The sequence below is a fragment of the Styela clava genome, chromosome 15 (assembly GCF_964204865.1).
Source record: "Styela clava chromosome 15, kaStyClav1.hap1.2, whole genome shotgun sequence".
NCBI lineage: Eukaryota > Metazoa > Chordata > Ascidiacea > Stolidobranchia > Styelidae > Styela > Styela clava.
Genome location: NC_135264.1, coordinates 5,223,267 through 5,246,133, shown reverse-complemented (window position 1 = coordinate 5,246,133; position 22,867 = coordinate 5,223,267). Strand labels below are relative to the sequence as shown.

General features: G+C 35.8%; 1 protein-coding gene, 1 long non-coding RNA gene and 1 pseudogene across 2 annotated transcripts; 1 reads left to right on the top strand and 2 right to left on the bottom strand.

Annotated features, from left to right (window-relative positions):
- Nucleotides 1–4,903: 4,903 nt before the first annotated feature.
- Nucleotides 4,904–6,412, bottom strand: LOC120334280 (uncharacterized). The gene is made up of 3 exons (XR_005568445.2): nucleotides 6,214–6,412; nucleotides 5,732–5,882; nucleotides 4,904–5,527 (listed from the first exon to the last, which is right to left on the bottom strand). It is a non-coding gene; the product is annotated as an uncharacterized LOC120334280 (long non-coding RNA).
- A 3,187-nt stretch (nucleotides 6,413–9,599) lies between these two features.
- On the bottom strand, nucleotides 9,600–14,839 carry LOC144411911 (uncharacterized). The gene is made up of 2 exons (XM_078109620.1): nucleotides 11,481–14,839; nucleotides 9,600–10,280 (listed from the first exon to the last, which is right to left on the bottom strand). Exons 1-2 carry the CDS (start codon nucleotides 14,773–14,775, stop codon nucleotides 10,243–10,245), a joined length of 3,333 nt encoding a protein of 1,110 aa, XP_077965746.1. The 5' UTR covers nucleotides 14,776–14,839; the 3' UTR covers nucleotides 9,600–10,242.
- A 2,775-nt stretch (nucleotides 14,840–17,614) lies between these two features.
- Nucleotides 17,615–18,924, top strand: LOC144432436 (uncharacterized; annotated as a pseudogene).
- Nucleotides 18,925–22,867: the final 3,943 nt, after the last annotated feature.

Sequence of the window (22,867 nt, the reverse complement as noted above, 5' to 3'; positions counted from 1 at the left end):
AACTTTTGGTGTTACAGACAATGTGAAAAGGCTGACTATTATTTATGGAACCCCACAATAAATTTATAAAATAAAAACACATTATTTACCGGTTGATGTCTCTGAGTAAACTGAAATTACTTTTATATAATGACTCCGATGTATTTGATGCTTTGTATTTGAAAAACTATTCAGTATTATAATAAGTAAATGAAAAGTCTGCGAAGCCTCTAGGTTTCTCTCACAAAGCCCTGGGGCTCATTATGGAACATTTTGAGAACATATAATTTATGGCATTTTCTTATAAGTCCCCATAATTAGGACACTTTTCACTCCGAAATATAAAAGAGCAGAAATGGGCATGAGTTTTTAAAAGGGAACATTTCTTCAAGGTGACACTCTGAGAACAGCTTGGTACAAGAAGAAGTTGATTCATGGTATAAAGCTCCCATTTTAGATAGTAGATACACCATATTGAATCTTTAGGACCTACTCTGTTTATTACACCCCGGTTGAGGTGGTTGAATGGAAATCGAAGCTTATCTCTAGCCCTACGGCACCACAGTGCCGTCTAGTGCTTGAACAGATTGAATACCGCAGTCCTGGATAGCAGATTTCAACTCAGTAGTGAAAACTCAATCAAAATTAAAATTGTGTTCATAACTGTCACGCAAAGGGCCCAGCAGAGTTCTTTGGCAGCCAAAGTTCACAAAAGGAATTTAGAGTAAATTAAATGGCCTATTAGTAGTCAGTAATTGAAGTGTTTGAATCTTAGGGGAAAGTGTAGTTCATGCAACCAAGCTGAGGATTCTTCCAAACGCTAGCAGTTCTCTCATTATCTTTATAGTAACAAGGGCGGGGTCCTTAAACCCTGATACAATGAAGGAATATTTCAATTGAACGAAAATCGACCAATCCGAAAATTCTGAAAGTCACGTGACCTGCGCAGTACCAAAACGGACATGTACTTGCCATGCGCAAAATTTCACTCTTTTTGACTGTTGCCAGATTTCAGAATTTCATTTTGGAACGGTCCGATTCTGAATCATACCGTTCAAAAATGAAATTCTGAAATCTGGCAACCGTCATTTCATGAAGAATCTCGCGCATGGCAAGTAGATGGCCGGTAATCTACTGCGCAGATTGAGAAATTTTGAATCAGCCAATGGGAGTTGAGTTTTTTCGTGCGCATGGCAATTAGGAACTTCCGGCAAGGAAGTTCAACTTCCTGTTAAGACGTCCGTCTGCGCATGACTGGAACATGGCAGATGAGGTTTTGCGTCGATCACGTGACCTGAAATACGCGTTATGATTGGCTGTTAGTTAGATATTGATAAATATATATATGAGGAATCCTAACTTGGCCACGTATTTCTAAGGTATTCCTGTTCTGGTCTAATAATGTCGGACAGACTTGGGGAGTATAAAGCTCAAGCTTACTAATTGTAAAATAAATACTGAATTAGATGGCCCGAAATCAGGGGTCAGCAACCTACAGCCCGCGGGCCGGTCCGGCCCGCGGAGTAATATAATCCGGCCCGCGACGCTTCACTTAATTATAGTAACTAAACAGCTGTTTCAACGATCATATTCTTTACGTAACAAAATTTATTGTGAAACACGTGTAGACTATATTATATTATAACCTAAGAAGCATATAATTCACAATTACTCGTTTAATGAGCCTATAATTTAATTTTAGTTAGACAAATGGCAACAAAACGCAGAAATGTTGATGCCAAGTGCAAAGGGTTCAATGGCGCCGAAAACATTCCAATGGATTTTTTTTTTCGAGACGTAATGCAATGGGTAAATAAATCTATATTCCATTTAAAAGATGTATCACTTCTTGATTTTTATTAAAAAAAGTATAATCCGTTTGGTTTTTAACTTCCTAAAATTATGTGCGGCCCGCCAATGACTTGCAATCTTTAATTTTGGCCCGTGAGCGACAAAAGGTTGCCGACCTCTGCTCTAAATCATTTTTCAACATTATAAGTCGTCCTGACTGCTTTCCTTTTCCATAATCTCAATTCGATCCAGGTTCAGCAAGAACACTTAAAAATCGCTTTTTTCCAATTTATTTACAGATTCCTTTACAAACAAGCATTTCAAAGTTCATTTTTCAAATCTAATAAAATACAAGGCACACAAAATAGCAAAAATTCTAATATTCCATCAATGTTTCCCTATAAATAAATATGTTTTTGCACTTTTTAAGAAACTATTGTGTAAAGTTGAGGTATTATGTATTTTTAGGTATTAACATAACATCGCTTCAAATAAAATTGGTTTCACTTGCCATAATTGGGCGGGAACTTATTGCCACTTTAAGGTGTTTCGTACCCGCTCTCTAAACAAGGGTTTGGGCAAGCAGATACTAGGCATATATAAAACCAGGGGTGAAAATTTGAATTTTCAAAGGGAAGGTTGTGAAATTTCTTTTTGCTAAGTTAGACCGAAACAGGGAGCGGTTTCGACCGAAGTCCAGAAAACATAGGTCTCCATGAGTCTTGAGAGTTGAAAAGCGTTTCAAGGTACGAAAAATTGTGCATGATAATTTTTTTCACATTTCAAAATTGGGGGGGGGGGCAAAAAGCAAATAGCATAGCATAAAATAACACAGGTTTGGCATGGGTCTCTTGTTAGGCCCAAACCAAAGCTGTAAACAAGTCAATATCAACAAATCAGAATTTAGAGGTAATAATGTTTTTTGTTGAGCTAAGCTTTTGCTCCCAATATGGCCATTAATCTTATTGCTAAACAGGTTTTCTGGGTAATGCTTTGGACAAGTACATACATAAGCAAAATAAAAACCCAATTTGGGCGTGGATCCTCTAGCTTGGTTTGAACTATGCCCCAAAGAAGTTTCTGAATGAGCAGATCTGACAGGGCTCCGATTTTTTTGCCAAGTCTGACCTATGCTCTTGAGAAGGCACAAGTCGTTACTCCTGCATAAGTCTTTTCAAAAGGACCACATAGGAAATTTCTTAAAAATGTGAGAACCACTGCTTTAGATTCAGGTTTGGGGATTGTGAAAAACTGATTCAGACGACAAATATATAAAAGTAAAACAGACACTACATTTCAATGTAAAACAAAAAAGAACAATAAAACAAATAACCTTGGAATAAGAAATTGTGTATATTGGAGGAAGACGATCATAAGCTTTACAAAAAAACTTGAATATATTGATACCTGTTTGGGTGAGAATTTTCATTAAAAGAGTGAATTTAAAACTTGATAATAAAAGGCATATAATACTTGACTGGGATAAATTTAAGACTTTTGACTGAATTAGTAGTTTTTGTGAAGGATTCTAAATTGTTTTAATGAATTCTCAGAGTAGGTTTTGAAGTATAAACTTAAATTTGTAATTTTTAATATTAAAATTGAAAGCTTTTATTTGGGGAGTCCAAAGTAATAGTACCCGATAAATATAGAGGGGTTTGGATATTTTCGCAATCTTATATTCCCTAAAAAATCGAAATCCTTTAGTCGAAGTCGCGCTTGAAAAATACCTAAAGAATTTTGTACCATGGAGTAAAATTTTGTGTATTCAAGATAAATTTAGCATTTTTGTTCAAACCTGAAGGCCAAGGTACAATTTTCTGGTTACAAAGAATTCTAGATTATTAAGTCTTGAATGATTTGGAACAGATTCAAATATTAACGACTTCTAGCATGAATATCTTGTGCCAATCACAGAAAAAATCATTTAAAACAATCAAGACAAAAACAATACATACAAATTTCAATGTGAAAAAAGAAAAAGCTTCTATAGAAAGCAGACACAGAAGAAAAAATAACAAATTCTAACTGGGCAAAACATTGTGTATAAGAAAAATAATTTACAATAGAGGATGGAAAAATAAATTCTCAGGGTACCGAAGCACAGTATATAAATCAGAGGTGGTGAACCTGTTGAAAGCGGTGTGGATTTGACAGAATTTTGTCATAGATTGTAAACCCACAATCTGCGGCTCAATTAAAAATCAATTTTGAATCGGTTAAAAGCAAAATTTCGAATCGCCGCCCTCTTGTTTATTTCTCATGCCAATCGTCGAGGCGAATTCCCCATTTTTTTTTCATTGAAGCCATATTTTTTTAATGCAATTCTGACATTTGACCATTTTCCGTAATAAGTTATTGATAAATAAGTGTTTTTCATTGTGTGTGAACACTCAACAATCTGTCTTATTGATGTATTCTATATTTTCAGTAATTCATTTGTTGACATTCATTCATCACAGTAAAAAAGACGCATACAATTACATATCTCCCATTGACGGCAAGATTCGATTTGAAAAAACATTCGATTTTGAAATCAACAGAACAGATATCGAAAATGACAACCTTACCCCTGATATAATATTTACTAATATGGAGCTGAATGATGGTGGCAGGATCTCTCAAGAAAATCAGGGTTATTTCGAAGCGCGATTTTTATTTTGTGGGGCAAAGGTGAGACTCCTCCATTGAACTGATGGGGAGCTGTCATAGAAGTGGGAGGATTCAAAGAGGCTAATGGAGGAGGGGCGGTGTTCCTCGTCTAATTACTAGTAAGGGGGAGGGAAGAGAGTATTTAGTAATCGGTTAATTGTTTCAGATCTAAAGTGTAGATATAAATACAGATCAGAAAAAGTTTTAAAGTTTGCTCATAGCATGTTGGAAGCACACCTAACAAAAGAACTTTAACTGGCATACAAAAAGATAAAGGAGGGTTTTGGCACACCAAAAACACACATGATTTTATTTTATTGGAAACTAAAATGGATTTCAATAAATAATACTATGTTTCCATCACTAAGCAGAACTAATTGAGGAAGATGAAAATGCTTCTTAACACTTCACATAATTCAATATAGCATTCATTATCAAACTTTATCTCACAAAAAATCAATGATGTGTGAATGGCCAAAATAATGTTATTGGAGTAGAGAAGAGCAGATGCCGCTATTTTACGCTTCACTGATTCCAGACTATAATACAGTAATCATACCAAAGATACAATTATTTAGCGTCATGAAAACTAATAACTAAGCAGCGCCATTCAGATCGGATCCTAAAACGGTTTTAACATATTTTCGATTGAGATGACACTTCACAAAAATATGTCACCAAGTGGATAATAAATATCAAAAATCAAACTTTGTTCGTAGAATTTAAATTCAACGGAGTCGCAGATTTTGAACTCAGATTTCATCATTGTCATTCTGTTCAGCTCTTTTATTTCTCCCGTAGAATTCGCATCCGATCCATTTCGGGTCGAAAATTCCGAAACATACGAGACCCGCGAATAACGAAAACAGAACATCGAGCTTAGTATCAATAATACAATAATAAGCACGGCCTATGCCGGATAAGTTAACTTGTCTTTCAAGCCGGTGTCTTTGTTCAAAGCGTAGTAACTCGAAGGGTTGAGGGACATGTCCACGAAGCTTGCAATCAGGATAATGACCATAATAATTGGCAGGTATATTTTCATGATATTTTCCAATACAATTCAGGTTTCGAATGAATCATTCTCTTTGTGTCATTTTCGAAGCTGAAAAATAAAAAAACAAAATAAGTGGACTGGTTGTTTGTCAGAACAGCATGACATGTTTACACTCGTTGAATATCAGAAATATTACCTAGAAAGTTTGTGTTGCCCCTCGCATTAATAACGGTTGCGCACCCCTGACTTACTTAAAGTCTTGCTTTAAATAAAGTTCAATACAAAAATAAAAACAAAGCATAAAGCACTCACTTCTCTAATTTGAATTTGAAGACCTAAGCAACTGCAATTGTTTCGAAGAGTGCGACAGAAACAAGTCCAAATGTAGTTGAGTATCCGTCGAATATGTCGAGGAACTAACTCCCAGATCTCATCGTGAAGATTAAACCGATTACAAACATGCCTGAAAATGAGGATAAGTAATTATAATTTGTCTTTTTAATTTGTGAGTTGTTTTTGAAACTTTCCTTAATTGAACAATGCTCTACACAAGAGGCCATTGATATCTGACAAACTACTATTTTTGAAAAAAACGAATTTTTTGGTTTCTACTTCGCCATTTCATACCCTTGGTTGTTGTGGTCGTGGGTACGGGATGTGAATCCAAGGTTTCAATAACCTGTGATGCCGCAGTTCGCAGTTACATGCTTAAATGGTTCAGGTGGGGTTATTTTCAATGACGAGGAACCACATATTAATAATTCAGGTTATTTACCACCTTAGTGAAATCTTACACTTTCATGCAGGAAATTGAGTCCCAGGATCATATCAGCGCATAAGCTGTCCATAACACCAAATTCAACTCCGCAATATTTATGATTGTTGTAGTATAAATCCATTTCACTACATCCAAAGTCTTCTAACTGAACATTTAGACGATGCCATGGCAATGGCATTCATTGTCGGACGAATGTTGGGACTAAGCAATTTAGCCTTGGGTGAAGATGATTTTCCGAACTACCACTGTCGAACAAAGCTCTTACTTTTCGATGGCCGACCTCTACCTGCCAAAGCAGTGACTTGTCGTAATGTAGACGGAATGTATCCAACATGAGTATATGGTTTGTCATGAATAGTAGCCAATATTGAATGTGTATCATTGCTGAAATATCAAGGCGACTGTTGAGTCATTGTTCGAATTAGTTCTTCCACGACAGACCTTTGCAAAATGTCCATTCTTTTGACACTTAAAACAGATTACTTCCAGAGCTGGACATTTCGATCGTGGATGTTATTATTACCGCAGGAAAAGCATTTACTTCTACTAATCATAGCTGCATTATCTTGCAATGATCCGACATCGAAATCGTTAGATTGTATGGTTGAAGGTGCTGCTCCGACGGAAGTGTTTTCGTTTACCGCATAAGATTGTGAATTCCGAACAGCAGTTTCCAATGATTTGGCTTGATCAACCATTTCGTCCAGTGTCAATTTCTTGTTCTCTAGTAGTCGTATCCAACTAGAATTCAAGCCACTACCGAATATATTCATTCTGGTATTTTTTAGCAAATACGTTTAGCAGATTTTTTGGGATCGCGTGGCCAACACATGACGTGCATATATTTCATTCTTTGAGTGTACAAAGATCCCTTCCAACGTATCTATGGCTTCATCATATCTATAAATAAATTCTAGGCACACATAGTTTATTAATACTGTCAATTTATCCAGTCCTTCAGTGGGTAAAGCTTCTAAGAAATTTTCGAATGTCTTTTGCCAATGAAGCCATCCACATTCCGCGTCACAGGTATCGGGATCTGTGTCTGGTTTCTCAGATTTTAAAACTTTATACCGATTCTAGGCTTTATTAAACATAAGAACACCACTACCACAACGTAACACTGTAAACAATAGAATAACACACAAACAGTAAAGTATGCAGTGCGACTGAACTAGGGTAATCGAGAGTACATTGTTTATCTAATAATTACACTGTAAAGAAACACTGACACTACAATCATAATTAATTCCAATGCTTTAAACCAGTGGTTCACAACCTACCGTGGCTCGTGGCCCTCTTCCAGAGGATATTAGCACTCATGCCCCCTGTTTATCATTCCAGTGGTATTTATAGTGTTATTTTGAATAAATAGATTTCAAATCCCATTGTGTACAAATAATTCGTGATTGACCAAGTGATAAACACCCTGCGAGATGACACTATCAAGCCATAGAACTAGAGGGAACGGGGAGATTTTATGTAAAACGAAAAGTAAAATCAGTTTCGACCCTAGCATTATGGCCCCTCCCGACCGCTCCCGGTTCCCGTTTGGGAACCTTTGCTTTAAACGCCACCAACAGAATATTACGATTAACGCGCTACTTGATGAACAAAAACGTAGATTTTATTTGGGATGTAACTGATCAGATTTACTGTTGAAGCCTTATGCCATGGAAGATTTATTAAAACAAATATAAATATGTTTGTTTTTTTGTTATTCTGAGTACGCCTAGCCCGAGCGTTAAAAATGAAGGAGTGATGATAATACGGCGCTAGTGGCGTAGCCTACCCGGGCGGCTCTCGCATGGAATTAAATTCTGAATTGACTTATTGTAAACGCATATGAATCTTCTGTTACATCTGTTCAAATGATCGAGAGGAACGCTCTTCGGGGCCCCTTAATTACAGATACCAAACGACAGCTCTGTTCAGTTTTTACTCAAGTCAGCCAAAACCGGAGCCTACAAGCTTGCGAACAAGGCCTCAATCAAACGTACACTGTGTCTTGAAATATAATGCGGGATACTTTGTCCTGTGTGTTACCTACATTTTATTACCACGTCCTCAGACGCACTGAAAATTTCATCCCTGACTTGACTATTAATGTGGCAAGAAAGAAACCTATTTCCTTACACACTGTTAAGCTGACGAGTAATTACGAATTCGACTCAAAGCCGTAGATCTATTCCTGCGTGCATTTGACCTGAATCTGATATAGTGAACATAGCGTTTCCGTAATGACATTTTATTTCCGATTTCGAGACTCAATCACAGTGCCATGGCAAAGATAACAACATTCCAAACGATATTCAAAAGAATAAGGCACATGTGGGTTTAGGACCGATATATATGTTAGCTGCCATCGCTGACGTAAACATGACATCACCCCATGACATGCTGTTCGTGGAGAATATACTTCGTGAAAAATAACAGTGTATAATAATTCACCAGATATGGCAAATAAAACACGTATTTACACTTTTAATAATGTTGTACAACCAGTGCAGAGACGCGGATGAAGACAATAAGATTGATTTTTCACATATGCCTTGTTAAACTATGGTCGATGACATAATTAAAAGCTAAATGCCTTGTTGTGGCATGACACTTCCAGTATCACCGTGAGTGAGATTCGAATTGTACTGGGAAGAGACGGCAAAAGTTGACAGCTGAGAAACAATGTATAATGAACAGAAATCAGCACACACAAATAAAATGCAAAAATTTCAATCTTTTCCCACTTCATTTTCTATTTTTTATCTGTTATTGTCCCCCCACTTAATTTTGTTAGCAACGCATCGTACATGCCCGCGGGAACCAAACGGGCCATTGAGATGGCCGCATGCGGTTGCCTTTAATTACGACAAAATAAAATAATTGTAATGTGGTTTAAATCAAAACGTAGACGGCGTTGCTCGGATATGTGCAAGATATTCGTTATTCTTGTAAACACGTAAAAACGATATTCGAGTTGGACTTCCCTTTTTCAAGCACTGCATTACCCTGACATGAACGAATATCACTACACGCGTTTTTCAAGTTTCCTGCCTTCCATATGTGGAAAATCTTACGTTAGCCAAAGCACTATTTTCACGAAAATAATTTTTGTAAGTTGGAATTTTCGTACCCAGAGCTTCTTGTTTGTAGAGTTTCTACGTGCGGCCTGCGGTTTCACCCAGATACTTATATTTGGCCCCCATGTAATTAAGGTTGCAAACCCCTGCCGTAAACCATGCTTTACTTTACCGTGCTCAGGTTTGTAAAATAAGTGATTTTATTTATATTGTTAGGAAATGGTTGCTTTTCTCATCATGTCGTCTCTCTTCTCCTCCAGGTCCCAGTATAAATACTCTAATTTATCATTTTTCAGATGAACAATCTCGCAGCACAAGGAAAATATCAAGGCGAGGTTGCTGGTAGAGCCGCAGCTCAGTATCTTTACGTCGCAAATCACCAATACTAGTTACATACTCTCATAAGTTCACATATAATCTTCTACTCCAATCCCCACTAATTATATATATTTACAATTTCGCATTGCTGGTGCCATAGGATTTTTGTGCTTCTATGTTTGACCAATCAGTCAATTATAATTAAAAGAGCTTTAGAGCTAGATTTTTATTCATACATTATTGGTCAATAGTAGTGTCAAATGGACAGCAAGTTTATATTCATGCATGCATTAAAATAATCTCTGTAATTTTAAGTGCAGTAATGTATACAAGTGTTATTGTTTATTCAAGAAATTTCCTCCGATAGATTAGGACTGTCAAAGATAGTCCACCTTTTTAGCACCTTAGTTACAATACTGTATTTAGTTTTGTATATGTTTGGCCTAATTAAATTCCTTGAAACAAATACGAGTTTAATTGTAGAGTGTTATAGCTGTATTAAAGTTAATCCGGATATTAGAAATCTGTGCTGCGATGTATCATTATTTAGTTTAGACCGACATTGTTTTTACTTGATGCTTCCAATTTGATTTTATGTGACATGATGTTGCAACGCTGGATAGAAATGTTTTGGTTCCCGTGTTGCTTCTTCAATTCATCACCAGTTTTCTTCCTTTCCGCATTGATTCTGTAAAATTAAGAAAGGATATTTTTTTGCTCACAAAGAGGAATGAGGTAATGAATAGGGGTGGACAAACTGGAGTTATAATATCGAACTGAATTGCGAAAAACCGATTCACAGTCGGCGCGAGAATTTCGGACAGCCGACACCCTGATGTTTGTGGCTTTACCTTTTTTTCACAAACTCGAAAGATGATAATAATATATTTTTCGCACGTGTGTGTGCTGTAATCGGTTGAATAAAAACGAACTCATCTCGTGTTGTATTCCCCCTCAAAATACTGACTAAATCGGCTCGACTTTGTGGCGCATCGTGCTAAGCGTTAGGAATACGCTCGCCACCGCACCTCACACCTCTGATTACCCTGGGTTCCGAGGGAGATAAGTATGTGCGAGAGGATTGTTGGACGTAGGGTGATTCGAGTAAGCGCTGGTCGGTTACGATTTTCTTCACTATTAAGTGTATCTGAAATAAATACCTAGTAAACTAATGGACATGGACTGGTAACCGGACGAGAGGAAATAGTTTGCCAAATGATTAAGACTTCTTGTCGGCTTTCCTCTCCCCTTGGATAACACGTGAATCCTATCTAATTCTACACGCCAAAATCACAGTTCCTTCTGATAATATCGAAATTTTTTCATGGAATACAGTGTTTCTGAATTCACGAAATGGCCCAAAAATTATTGAAAATCTCGCGCGCATTATGCTCATTTAGAAATTGAAAGATAGATAGGCACTGAATTTGAACAAAAACAAAAACAGAGACAACGAATACTCGATTTTGTCGTTTATGCCAGTTTGTGAGAGCCGTGAGAAAATTTGAGTGTCAGATGAATTTTGAAATTTTCAGTGGGAAATATTGTTGTTGTAGATGGAAGTCTGTAATTTATTTTTTCAATAATTTCTGCGGGCTCTATTGGAATCCGTTTTTTATATCTTATTGAACCACCAAGTTGCAAAATCGAGTCGTTTTCGGTATGAATAATTTGATTAAATACGTGTATACGGATGTCAGTCTACCGACATGTCGCATTCAAATTTTGGACCCTTGTTCATTGTACAAAAAGATTAGAATTTACGTAATATATTAGAATTAGTAATTTGCCAATGTGCAAATATATTTGCAGGATGCAACGTGTGGTTTTAGACAATAAGTTTGAAAGTTCTTTTTAACTATTTTTCATGATTGAAAAATATTCCTACCTTCAATTTTGTCCAAGTCCTTCACATGAAATCCTAATTTGTGTTGAAAAATGAAACCTCGAGTTGTCAATTTGCAGAACACTACGTACATCAACATATGTGCACAGCGGTTTCGCAGAATTGAAGAATGCTTCTCTTTACATAGAAGGTTCCAGAATCCACTTGCAGCATTGGTGAGTTGTCCCGCTTCGATTATTTTTATACAGCAATTGAACTCAATTGAAGCGTCTGTAGTAAAATTGATTGAATATAGAGCAACGAAATTTTTTCGGTGGCTTTTTAAACGAAGATATAAAGCTGAATGTCGAGATTTATCAGCGGCATGTAGGAGTAAGTGGCAGCACTTTGCTTTTAGCGAGGATGAACCATGATCCGATTGTAAAATATTCCACACGATAATTGAACATCCCCTCACATCGCATTTGCGGAGACATTCCAAAGCTTGGATATACATCAACGTTAAATCATTCTTTTCGGAATGAAACCAATTTAGTAGTACATGATCGTTTTCTGGAAAATTCATCAAGCTGACAGTTTTTTCCTTTGTCATGCCCATGGGATACTGAACAATGTTTGCATACGTCCAAGTTTTCAAGATGAGCGCCTCAAGATAGAAACAAGAATGATATGTGAAATTGTCAAAAATATCTAGCAAATCAGCAAGTTGGAGATACACCTTATGAAATCCACCGTCTAATATATTTTTCGTGAATCGTTTAACCAGGCGGTCAACAGGACCATACAAAACGGGATGACGTAATACCTGCATTGGAGCTTGACTAAAATAGTCTTTGTATTTTGAAACATCGTGTATATGAAGAAGTAGCGTTGCTAACAATCCTGCGTACCATGTAACTATGTGCACACTTTTGTGTCCACGATTGTATGCGACTCTAAAGTCGTTCAAAGCTTGACAAACGTAATCAATGCGTTTTTTATCAGGCATGGGCGTTTCCATTATAATAGGAAGATGGGCAAGATTGGCTAACGCATCATTATAAATTGTTTGTTTAATGTTAGATTCCCGAAGTCTGTACTGAAATTCCACAGACTTTAGCGCGTCTTCTATCCAGTTTCGTCGTCGTTGTATTTCAATAATTTTGTTTAGTGACACCAGCAAAAATTTTGTAGGGATATTTTTCAAGTCAGCTTGACATATCTCAAATGATTCCTGTAGTATTTTTTGTGCCTGACAAAAGTTTTTCATTCTAATGTACGCATTAACGATTACGGATCTGAAAAGTAGTTGCGAAGAACCGTCAGTATGCTCTGCAATACATTTATTTGAGTAAATTATAATAGCTTTTGTCTCCATACATTTTTGTAATGCTTGGACTTGTATATTTCTCATAAAAATGAAATTTTCCGATTTAATGAAATCTTCGTTTGTTTTTGCTTCATCGTATTGCCTTTCTATCCAGATTTCAGCCAATTTTAGACATTCACTGTACTGTTCGCGAAAATAGTGAATGGTACACATCATCTGAGTGAAGTAGCCTGGTTTTTGCTCCTCGCAGTTCTTGAGTATTTTTTCCAGTTTTGTTATATATTCCTCTTTTTCGAATTTGTCGTCGCAATTCTGCGCAAAGTTCCAATATACTTCAGCAAGATCCCATGGTTTTGTACTATCCGTACATATATTCTGCAGTAATTGTTTATGCTGGATATCAAAACCATATTGCTTGAGTAGTAGATCGTAATGGTGTCTGTTTTCTTTAGTAGAGGAGTATATTTTAGCTATTTGAAACATTTTCATTCCGAAGTTTACGAAGTCAACGTCATCGATCTTCTTATAAGTGAACATATGAAATGATGCTGTCATAATACGATTACACAGCAGTAAACATTTTCTGCCGGCGAACTTCGAAAAGTCTATATTAGTAGTATTTCTTCGGTTTCGTTCGCCAGAAGCATAAACTTTGATTCTAATCTCATTCGCAACAGTAAATGCGTATCTAAGATCTGTGACGTATTCTAAAACGTCTTTATAGTACTTTTCAATATCTACGTCAGAGTTTCTTCTAGTAACTTTAGACTTTTTACTTGCATTTTCGAAATACTCGATTAAAGTGTCTATCAGAGCAAAACTTGTAAGTTCCATTCCACCGAATAAATTTGCCATATATGACAACCAAGTTGTCAGTGGACGGTACAATCTATCCTTAGCTTGCTCATTGGGGCCAACCTGGAATCGTCGTGATCCAGAGAGATTTCGATTCACATTTTTAATCAAATTTTCCACGTATTCTTTGACTAACAAATCCCTATTTTTATTCTGTAAAAATGTTCTCGATTGTTTTTTGAATTGATCATAAACCTCATAAAATCCTTGAACAAAATGGGTTCGTACTAAAATATCTTTAAGATAGTAACCATTTTTAATATGTTCTTCGGAAGTTAAATACGACACCATTTTGCTCACCGGTTGAATGAGTTCAACGATATGTTTTCGATACCTTGATGGCTCTTGTTTTCCCAACGGTGTATTGCACGAATGCGGCACCCTTCCATCAAATGCGACACCTCTTGGAGTAAACGTGTCGTAAAACCAGTTTTGAGTTTGATTTTCAGAGTACAAATCATTTATACTTTTTACTCCAACGCTTCGAATAAGAGTTTCACCAAATCCAATAACAATAATTTGAAACAAGACAGAAAACCAACGAAAATATTCTTTTACGTTGTTATATTCCGGTAAATCCTGAATTTTCTCCTCTAGAACTATAACATGCTCAAAATCAGAATAGAGTGTTATTTCCTTGCGAGCCAGTGATCCTAAACCAGCAACAGCATATTTGCAAGGTGGTTTCCCAAGAATGTCAATACATTGTGACGATATTGAACTCATTAGCCACGTAAATTTTTGTGTGTTATTCCAAAGCATATTTCTGACAATTTGTCCCTTTATCGATCGTTTTTCCAGAAGCAAATGTTCTGGAAGATCATCTGCTATAATGAGTAACTTTTCTTTAATGTTAAGTTTTTCAACTTCACGCCATTTGTCGAGTTTCAACTTTTTAGTAGTAGAAATTTCCATCAAATCAATATCCAACTTCTGAGCGTGACACTCTTGTAACAATTTAGAATTCATTAATTTTATCATTTGTCGAACTTTTTTTCCTTGATCTAAGTGTCCTAACACGTCTTCAAATCGTACCCTTGATCCATGTAACAAGGCGGCACACTTTATGAAATTTAATTTTTGCAGCATGCCTGAAGTTGTTGTTGCTTTTTCTAAATAGATTTCTCCCATTTTCAATAATATATCTGCGGATTCAGCAAGAGTATTCTCCATTTCGTCCCCAAAAGGTGTGCAACAAGCTCGAAGTGCTCCAGAAAGAATATTCTCACTCTCGGATATTGTATCATTCTCCATACTTCTGACAATATATTTAAGTATATTTTAACTTATATTTTTGATAAAAGATGTGGAAAATATAGAAAAAACTTTCAGAATATGTGTATTTGACTGTCTTCTCCGAATATATCTTTAGTTTACACAAAAAATTTTTATCTATTTTCACTCTACAACTTCTGTTCTGTTCCTTGTGAATTACGTTTCCAACCCTCAACGTAACCATGGAGATATTATACTACGATATATTGGTTTACGTCTTGATGAAGTTGGTAAAATTAACTTTTGTTTAGCAGAAATCCTAAAACCAAAAACTAGAAGTTTGTGCATAAAACCCATGTAGGCCTATCTCCGGACGAAGTCATTAGTGAGATTTTGGCTGAGATTAATAGCGGAAATCTTGTATGAATGATAGAAATTGAACTTGAATAGTCATCAACTAACAGTTTAATTTTTGCCTTTTAACACAGTGTGGAATATCGTGCTAGTATTGTTGCGTGACAAAAGTAGGCTGAGGCTAAATTATGCGTAAACTGTGGAATTAGTGGTAATACTGGGTTTAGCAAAATTATACGGCGACGCATATCCTTCAAAAACAAGGTTCGTTGGTTTAGTTTTTATAAACACGACAAGACAGGGGTGCTATAAGGATAGATTGTGTATGACTATCCGAGCGAAAAAAACATAAAAAATATTTTACGATATTATTTGTATTTTCATTCTGAAAAAGAAAACTATCTGTCATAGATAATGTAATCAATATCGGAATCAGTGAGCTTTTGCAAATTTTGTGGAACTTCAAATTTGAAGATTTAAAATTATTGAAATCAATGATCAACCAAAATATGTTTTAATTCCGGATTATGGTTAATTTTATTCGATTGAAAATGAGTCCTGAAACTTCCAATGACGATAAGAATTCTCCTTTAAAAAATGCATAAAAATAATATACGGGTTTTGAGTGCTGTTCAAAAAGAACAAAAAACGTAATTTCTAATGTAATTCTTATCAATCACTTTACTGTTTACTTCGTTCAATAAACAACAAAACCAACAATTTTTGCAAGTAAAAGGACTAAAACGCTCGTATACTACAATACCACTGTTACACAGCACTTAAAATTACAGAGGTTATTTTGAATAGTACATGAATTTGAACTTGCTGTCCATTTAACACTGCTATTGACCAATTATGCATGTATTTACCCAATACCTAAAACCTAAAGCTACGATAACTCGATCCATATGTGATAATCTTAATGCAAGGTGTATATCTTTCCACGAAATTATAAGAATACACTTTGTCGTGTTTAAAGTAATTGACGTCCTCGTGTGATACATACGAATGAATTATACTAAAACCATGCTGAATATTGTTCATTATGTCCCCAATTTTCAACCAGCTTTGCTTCGGATCAGAAATTTTACGAGAGGGTACGATAATTCTTCTTTGCTGTTCTCGCTATATGAGGGCTAACGAGGGCTATACTATTTCGTAGCTTCTGACTGATAGTGGGTAAAAATATAATATATAAAAATTGCATAGAAATTCTCTTCAGAAATTTGCGAGAAATCAGAAATCAATAGTAAAATGAAAACTATACCAATATCGTGATATTATCGCGTGTTCCACCTAATCCAATTGGTAGAAATGCAAAATAAAGTAACTAAGCCAAACCATATTTAAATCTTATTCGAGCTCGTCAAAAACCATATGGTTCGACGCATTATATTTAGAATAGACGTATATTTATTTCCTTGTAAAGTCTTGTAGTTATAAGTAAAATTTCTTTTTATTTTTGTCATTTTAATTTCGTCTATCAAAGACGGATATATGGGACTCTCAATTTCATCTTTAAAATTTAGACAAATCAAGAACAATTCGTTTGATGTTCTCACCTCACCTACCTCGAAGTGATAATTACACATAGCAGAACACAAGCCAAACATCACGTTTTGCACCTAATCCACTTATTTTTGAACAATTATTGTTTTACCATTTTTGGTATTTAGTTTTCATTTAAGTTTTGCGGATAATAATCTGAATTTATATCCTTAAGCTTATTTTTAATCACGTATATGTGCATGGCAATATGCAGACGAATAGTAATACAGTAACGGTAATCAGTATTCAAAATTCAAATCGTCTCGAAAGCAATCAGAAACAATGTTTTTTTTTGTCATTTTCAATGTTTGTTCGCCCGGATGGTCATGTAAAATTTATTCTCATTGCCCGAACTTGTCGTGTTCACGAAAATTAAACGAGCAAACCGTGTTCTTCAAGGATATGAGTCGCCGACAAGTATAATTTTGCTAATACCCAGTATTACAACTAATTCCACAGTTTACGCATAATTTAGCTTCAGCCTCATTTTGTCACGCAACAATACTAGCATGATATTCCATACTGTGTTAAAATGCAAAAAATAAACTGTTAGTTAATGACTATTTGGGTCCAATTTCACCCAATCATACAGGATTGTCGCTACCAATCTCAGCCAAAATCTTACTAACAAATGACTTCGGGAGATAGGCCTACATGGGTTTTATGCGCAAACTTCTAGCTTTTGGTTTTAAGATTTCTGCTGAACAAAAGTAAGTTTTACCAACTTCATCAAGACGTAAACCAATATATCGTAATATAATATCTCCGCGGTTACGCAGACGGTTGGAAACGTTATTCACATGGAAACAGTACCGAAGATGTAGAGTAGTGGATAAAAATTTTACGCGTCAACTTGAGATATATATATTTGGAAAAGACAATCAAATCTAACTATTGCAACAGTTTTTCTTTTTTTTTGCCTTATTTTCCACATCCATTATTAAAAAGTTAGAATATACCAAAGTATATTGTCAGAGATATGGAAAATGATGAAATATCCGAGAGTGAAAAAATTCTTTCTGAAGCACTTCGAGCTTGTTGCACACCTTTTGGGGACGAAATGGAGAATACTCTTGCTGAATCCGCAGATATATTATTGAAAATGGGAGAAATCTATTTAGAAAAAGCAACTAAAACCCAAGGCATGCTGCAAAAATTAAATTTCATAAAGTGTGCCGCCTTGTTACATGGATCAAGAGTAAGATTTGAAGAATTGTTAGAAGACTTCGATCAAGGAAAAAAAGTTCGACAAATGATAAAAATAATGAATTCTAAATTGTTACGAGAGTGTCACGCTCAGAAGATGGATATTGATTTGATGGAAATTTCCACTACTAAAAAGTTAAAACTCGACACATGGCGAGAAGTTGAAAAAATGAACATCAAAGAAAAGTTGCCCATTTTAGAAGATGATCTTCCAGAAAATTTACTTCTGGAAAGACGATTGAAAAAGGTAGAAATTATCAGAAATATGCTGTGCAGTAACACACAAAAATTTACGTGGCTAATGAGTTCAACATCGTCACAATGTATTGATATTCTTGGGAAACCACCTTGCAAATATGCTGTTGCTGGTTTAGGATCACTGGCTCGCAAGGAAATCACACTTTATTCTGATTTCGTGCATGTGATAATTATCGAGGAGAAAATTCAGTATCCATCGGAATACAACAACGTAAAAAATATTTTCGTTGGTTTTCTGTCTTGTTTCAAATTATTGTTATTGGATTTGGTGAAACTCTTATTTGCAGTGTTGGAGTATAAAGTATCAATGATTTGTACCCTAGAAATCAAACACAAAACTGGTTTTACGACACATTTACTCCAAGAGGTGTCGCATTTGATGGAAGGGTGCCGCATTCGTGCAATACACCGTTGGGAAAACAAGAACCATCAAGGTATCGCAAACATATCGTTGAACTCCTTCAACCGGTGAGTAAAATGGTGTCCTATTTAACTTCCGAAGAACATATTAAAACGATTACTATCTTAAAGATATTTTAGTACGCACCCATTTTGTTCAAGGCTTTCATGGTGTTTATGATCAATTCCAAAAACAATCGAGAACATTCCTACAAAGCAAATATAGAGATTTGTTAGTCAAAGAACATGTGGAAAGTATAAAATTAAAAATGTAAATCGAAATCTCTCTGGATCACGACGATTCCAGGTTGGCCCGTGTGAGCAAGCTATAAGGATAGATTATACCGCCCAATGACGACATGGTTATTGCTTATGGCGAATTTATTCGGTGCAACGGAACTTACAAGTTTCGCTCTGATAGACACTTTAATCGAGTATTTCGAAAATGAAAAGCCTAAAGTTACTAAAAGAAACTCTGACGTAGATATTGAAACGTACTATAAAGACGTTTTAGAATACGTCACAGATCTTAGATACGCAATTACTGTTGCGAATGAGATTAGAATCAAAGTTTATTCCTTAGGCGAACGAAACCGCAGAAACACTACTAATATAGACTTTTCAAAGTTTGCCGGCAGAAAATGTTTACTACTAAGTAATCGTATTATGATAGCATCATTTCATATGTTCAATTATAAAAAGATCGATGACGCTGACTTCGTAAACTTTGGAATGAGAATGATTCGAATAGTTAACACATACTCCTCTATTGAAGAAAACGGGTATCATAACAATCTATCACTTATGCAATATGGTTTTGATATCCAGCATAAGCAATTACTGCAGAATATATGCACGGATAGTACACCACCATGGGATCTTGCTGAAGTATATTGGAACCTTGCGCAGAATTGCGACGACAAATTTGAAAAAGAGGAATGTATCACAAAACTGGAAAAAACACTCGACAACTGCGTGGAGCAAAAACCGAAATACTTCACTGAGATGATGTGTACCATTAACTATTTTCGCGAACAGTACACTGAATGTCTAAAATTGGCTGAAATCTGGATAGCAAAGCAATACGATGAAGCAAAAACAAACGAAGATTTTATTAAATCGGAAAATTTCATTTATATGAGAAATATACAAGTCCAGTCACTACGAAAATGTATGCAGATGAAAGATATTATAAACTACTCAAATAAATGTATTGCAGAGCATACTGACGGTATTTCACGACTACTTTTCAGATCCTTAATCGTTCATGCAAATATTAAGATGGAAAACTTTTGTCAGGCACGAAAAATTCTACAGGAATCATTTGAGATATGTCAAGCTGAATTGAGAAATATCCCTGCAAAATTTTTGCTTGTTTCACTAAACAAAATTATTGCAACACAACGCCGACAAAACTGCATAGAAGACGCTTTGAAGCCTGTGGAATTTCAATACAGAATTCGGGAATCTAAAATTAAACAAACAATTTATAATGATGCGTTAGCCAACCTTGCCCATCTTCCTATTATAATGGAAACGAAAATGCCTGATAAAAAACGCATTGATTACGTTTGTCAAGCTTTGAACGACTTTAGTGTCGCATACAATCGTGGACACAAAAGTGTGCACATAATTACATGGTATGCAGGATTGTTAGCAACGCTACTTCTTCATATACACAATTTCTCAAAATACAAAGTCTGTTTTAGTCAAGCTCCAATGCAGGTGTTACGTCATCCCGTTATGTATGGTCCTGTAGATCGCCTGGTTAAACGATTTACGAAAAATATTTTAGACGGTGGATTTCATAAAGTGTATCTTCAACTTACTAACTTGCTTGATATTTTTGACAGTTTCACATATCATTCTTGTTTTTATCTTGAGGCGCTCATCTTGAAAACCTGGACGTATGCAAACATTGTTCAGTATCCCATGGGTTTGACAACGGAAAAAACCGTAAGCTTGATGAATTTTCCAGAAAACGATCATATGCTACTAAATTGGTTTCATTCCGAAAAAAATGATTCAACGTTGATATATATCCAAGCTTTAAAATGTCTTCGCAAATGCGATGTGAGGGGATGTTCAATTATCGTGTGGAATATTTTACAATCACATCATGACTCGCCTTCGCTGAAAGCAAAGTGCTGCCACTTACTCCTACATGCCGCTGATAAATCTCGACATTCCGCTTTATATCTTCGCTTGAGAAGATACAGTAAAAATTTCGTTTCGCGATATTCAATCAATCCTACTACGGATGCTACAATAGAGTTCAATTGCTGCCTAGAAAATATCGAAGCTGGACAACTCACCAATGCTGCAAGTGGATTCTGGAACCTTCTATGTAGAGAGGAGCATTCTTCAACTCCGCGAAACCACTGTGCACATATGTTGTTGTATGTAGTGATGAGCAAATTGAGAATCCGAGGCTCCATTTTTCACCACAAATTTAGATTTGATGCGACGGACTTGGATAAAATTGAAGGTAGGAATATTTTTCAATAATGATTAATAGTTAGCAAAAACGTTCAAACTTGCCCAACTTAGCTTCCTGCGAATATATTTGCAAATTGCAAAATTACTAATTCTAATATATATATTACGTAAATTCTAATCTGTTTGTATAATTGAAAAGGGTCCGAAATTTGAATGCGACATATCGGTAAACTGGCATCCGTATGTATGTTATTAAAAATATTCTTACCGAAATATTTAAAAAAATTTAACCTTACGTGACTACTGAAACTGTAAAGCTTCTACGGCTTCTAAAAATACTTGGAAAGCATAGGAATGCAACTAGTAAGGTACTTGTTGTCAGTTCTATTTAAAATGTGAATAGTCATCAAGCGTGCTTTATCCGCAACAAGTTCTAAGAGAAATTCTACCTCGTCCATATTCCTCAGAAATTTATTTACCGACATGCACTAGGGCGGGAATGGTAAACGTTTTTGATGAATGATTCAAAATTTGGCGCTCCCGAAGTATGCGAACCAAGATGGCGGACATCGGAACGTAACATGGGTCCTTAGGGTTAGGCGATAATTTTTTTTCCAATTTTCCTTATTTTAGTTCTATTATCTGTTCGAAGACTAGCCAAGAGCCTCCCGTAGTATTTATAACTAAAATTATGGCCTAACCCTAACTTAGTACACATATTACATTCCGATGTCCGCCATCTTGGTTCGCATACTTCGGGAGCCCCCAAAATTTATATTCTCATTCTGAAACAGAAACCATGGATAACATATATGTAATCAACATCCGAATCAATGAGTAACGTGCTTTTGTATTATGGGTCACTTTTTTATTTCAACCCCCATAACCGGCACATTCATTTGACATTGTGGGGCTAATGTAGAGAGAGGTAAATGTGGTTTTTGTTCAGCAACTGAGAAATTTCCTAGCAACACGCATCTCACCACCAAAATCCTCTAAAATACGTTTTGTCAAGTGGCCTTCTGCACCCACAAGTGAATCACATTTGAACACACCCTGATGCACAATGGGGATGTCCAGTGACGAGCTGGAAAAATCGTAACAACCGGAACGCACCTAATTCACAAAAATATAATATATTCACAACACGACGCGGACGTTTACAGAACTGCAATGAACTGTGAAGAAATTATATGAAATATGTTTGTGTAAAACTACACGAGTATTCTTAGCAATTCAATACAAATGAATGAATATTCATGGAGTCAAAGATCGGGAAAACATCTATTGCACGTAATTGCTGTACTAAGTAGTTGCGTGATGTGACGTGAAAAGACTTACGAATTATGATGTAACAAAACATAAATTAATAACCGAGTTTACCAAAGAAACTAGACTTTTTGTACCACAATTTTATTTCAACAACAGGAACGCAAATGCAGTAAAATGTTCAACAACCGGAACACCGTTCCGGCTACAGCTCATCACTCTAATAAACTGTGAGACTTCAAATTTAAAGGTTTAAAATTTTTGAAACCTATCAGCGGCTACTTGAATCACCCTAGGGTGTCCCACAATTCCTCCCACGGGATTTGAGCTTGCGAACCTACCCAGGGTAATCAGAGGTGCGCAGTGGCGAGCGTATACCCAACTCTTAGCACGATGCGCCACATTACCGAGCCGATATTATCACTATTTAAATGGGGAATACAACACGCAATGACTTTTTTTTATTAAACTCGAAAATAGAACACACACGATCCAAAAAATAAATTATTATCATCTTTCGCGTTTTGAAAAAGGGGAAAGGTTGCCCACAAACATCAGGGTGTCGGATATTCGAAAT

What these genes read in the sequence shown, in the direction of transcription:
- LOC144411911 (XM_078109620.1), bottom strand. Translation starts at nt 14,775, where the DNA reads ATGGAGAATACTCTTGCTGAATCCGCAGATATATTATTGAAAATGGGA. An exon ending in GGACTTGGACAAAATTGAAG is followed by an intron (nt 10,281 to 11,480) that starts GTAGGAATATTT and finishes TTAATTTTACAG; the next exon opens with AATCAATGCGGAAAGGAAGA.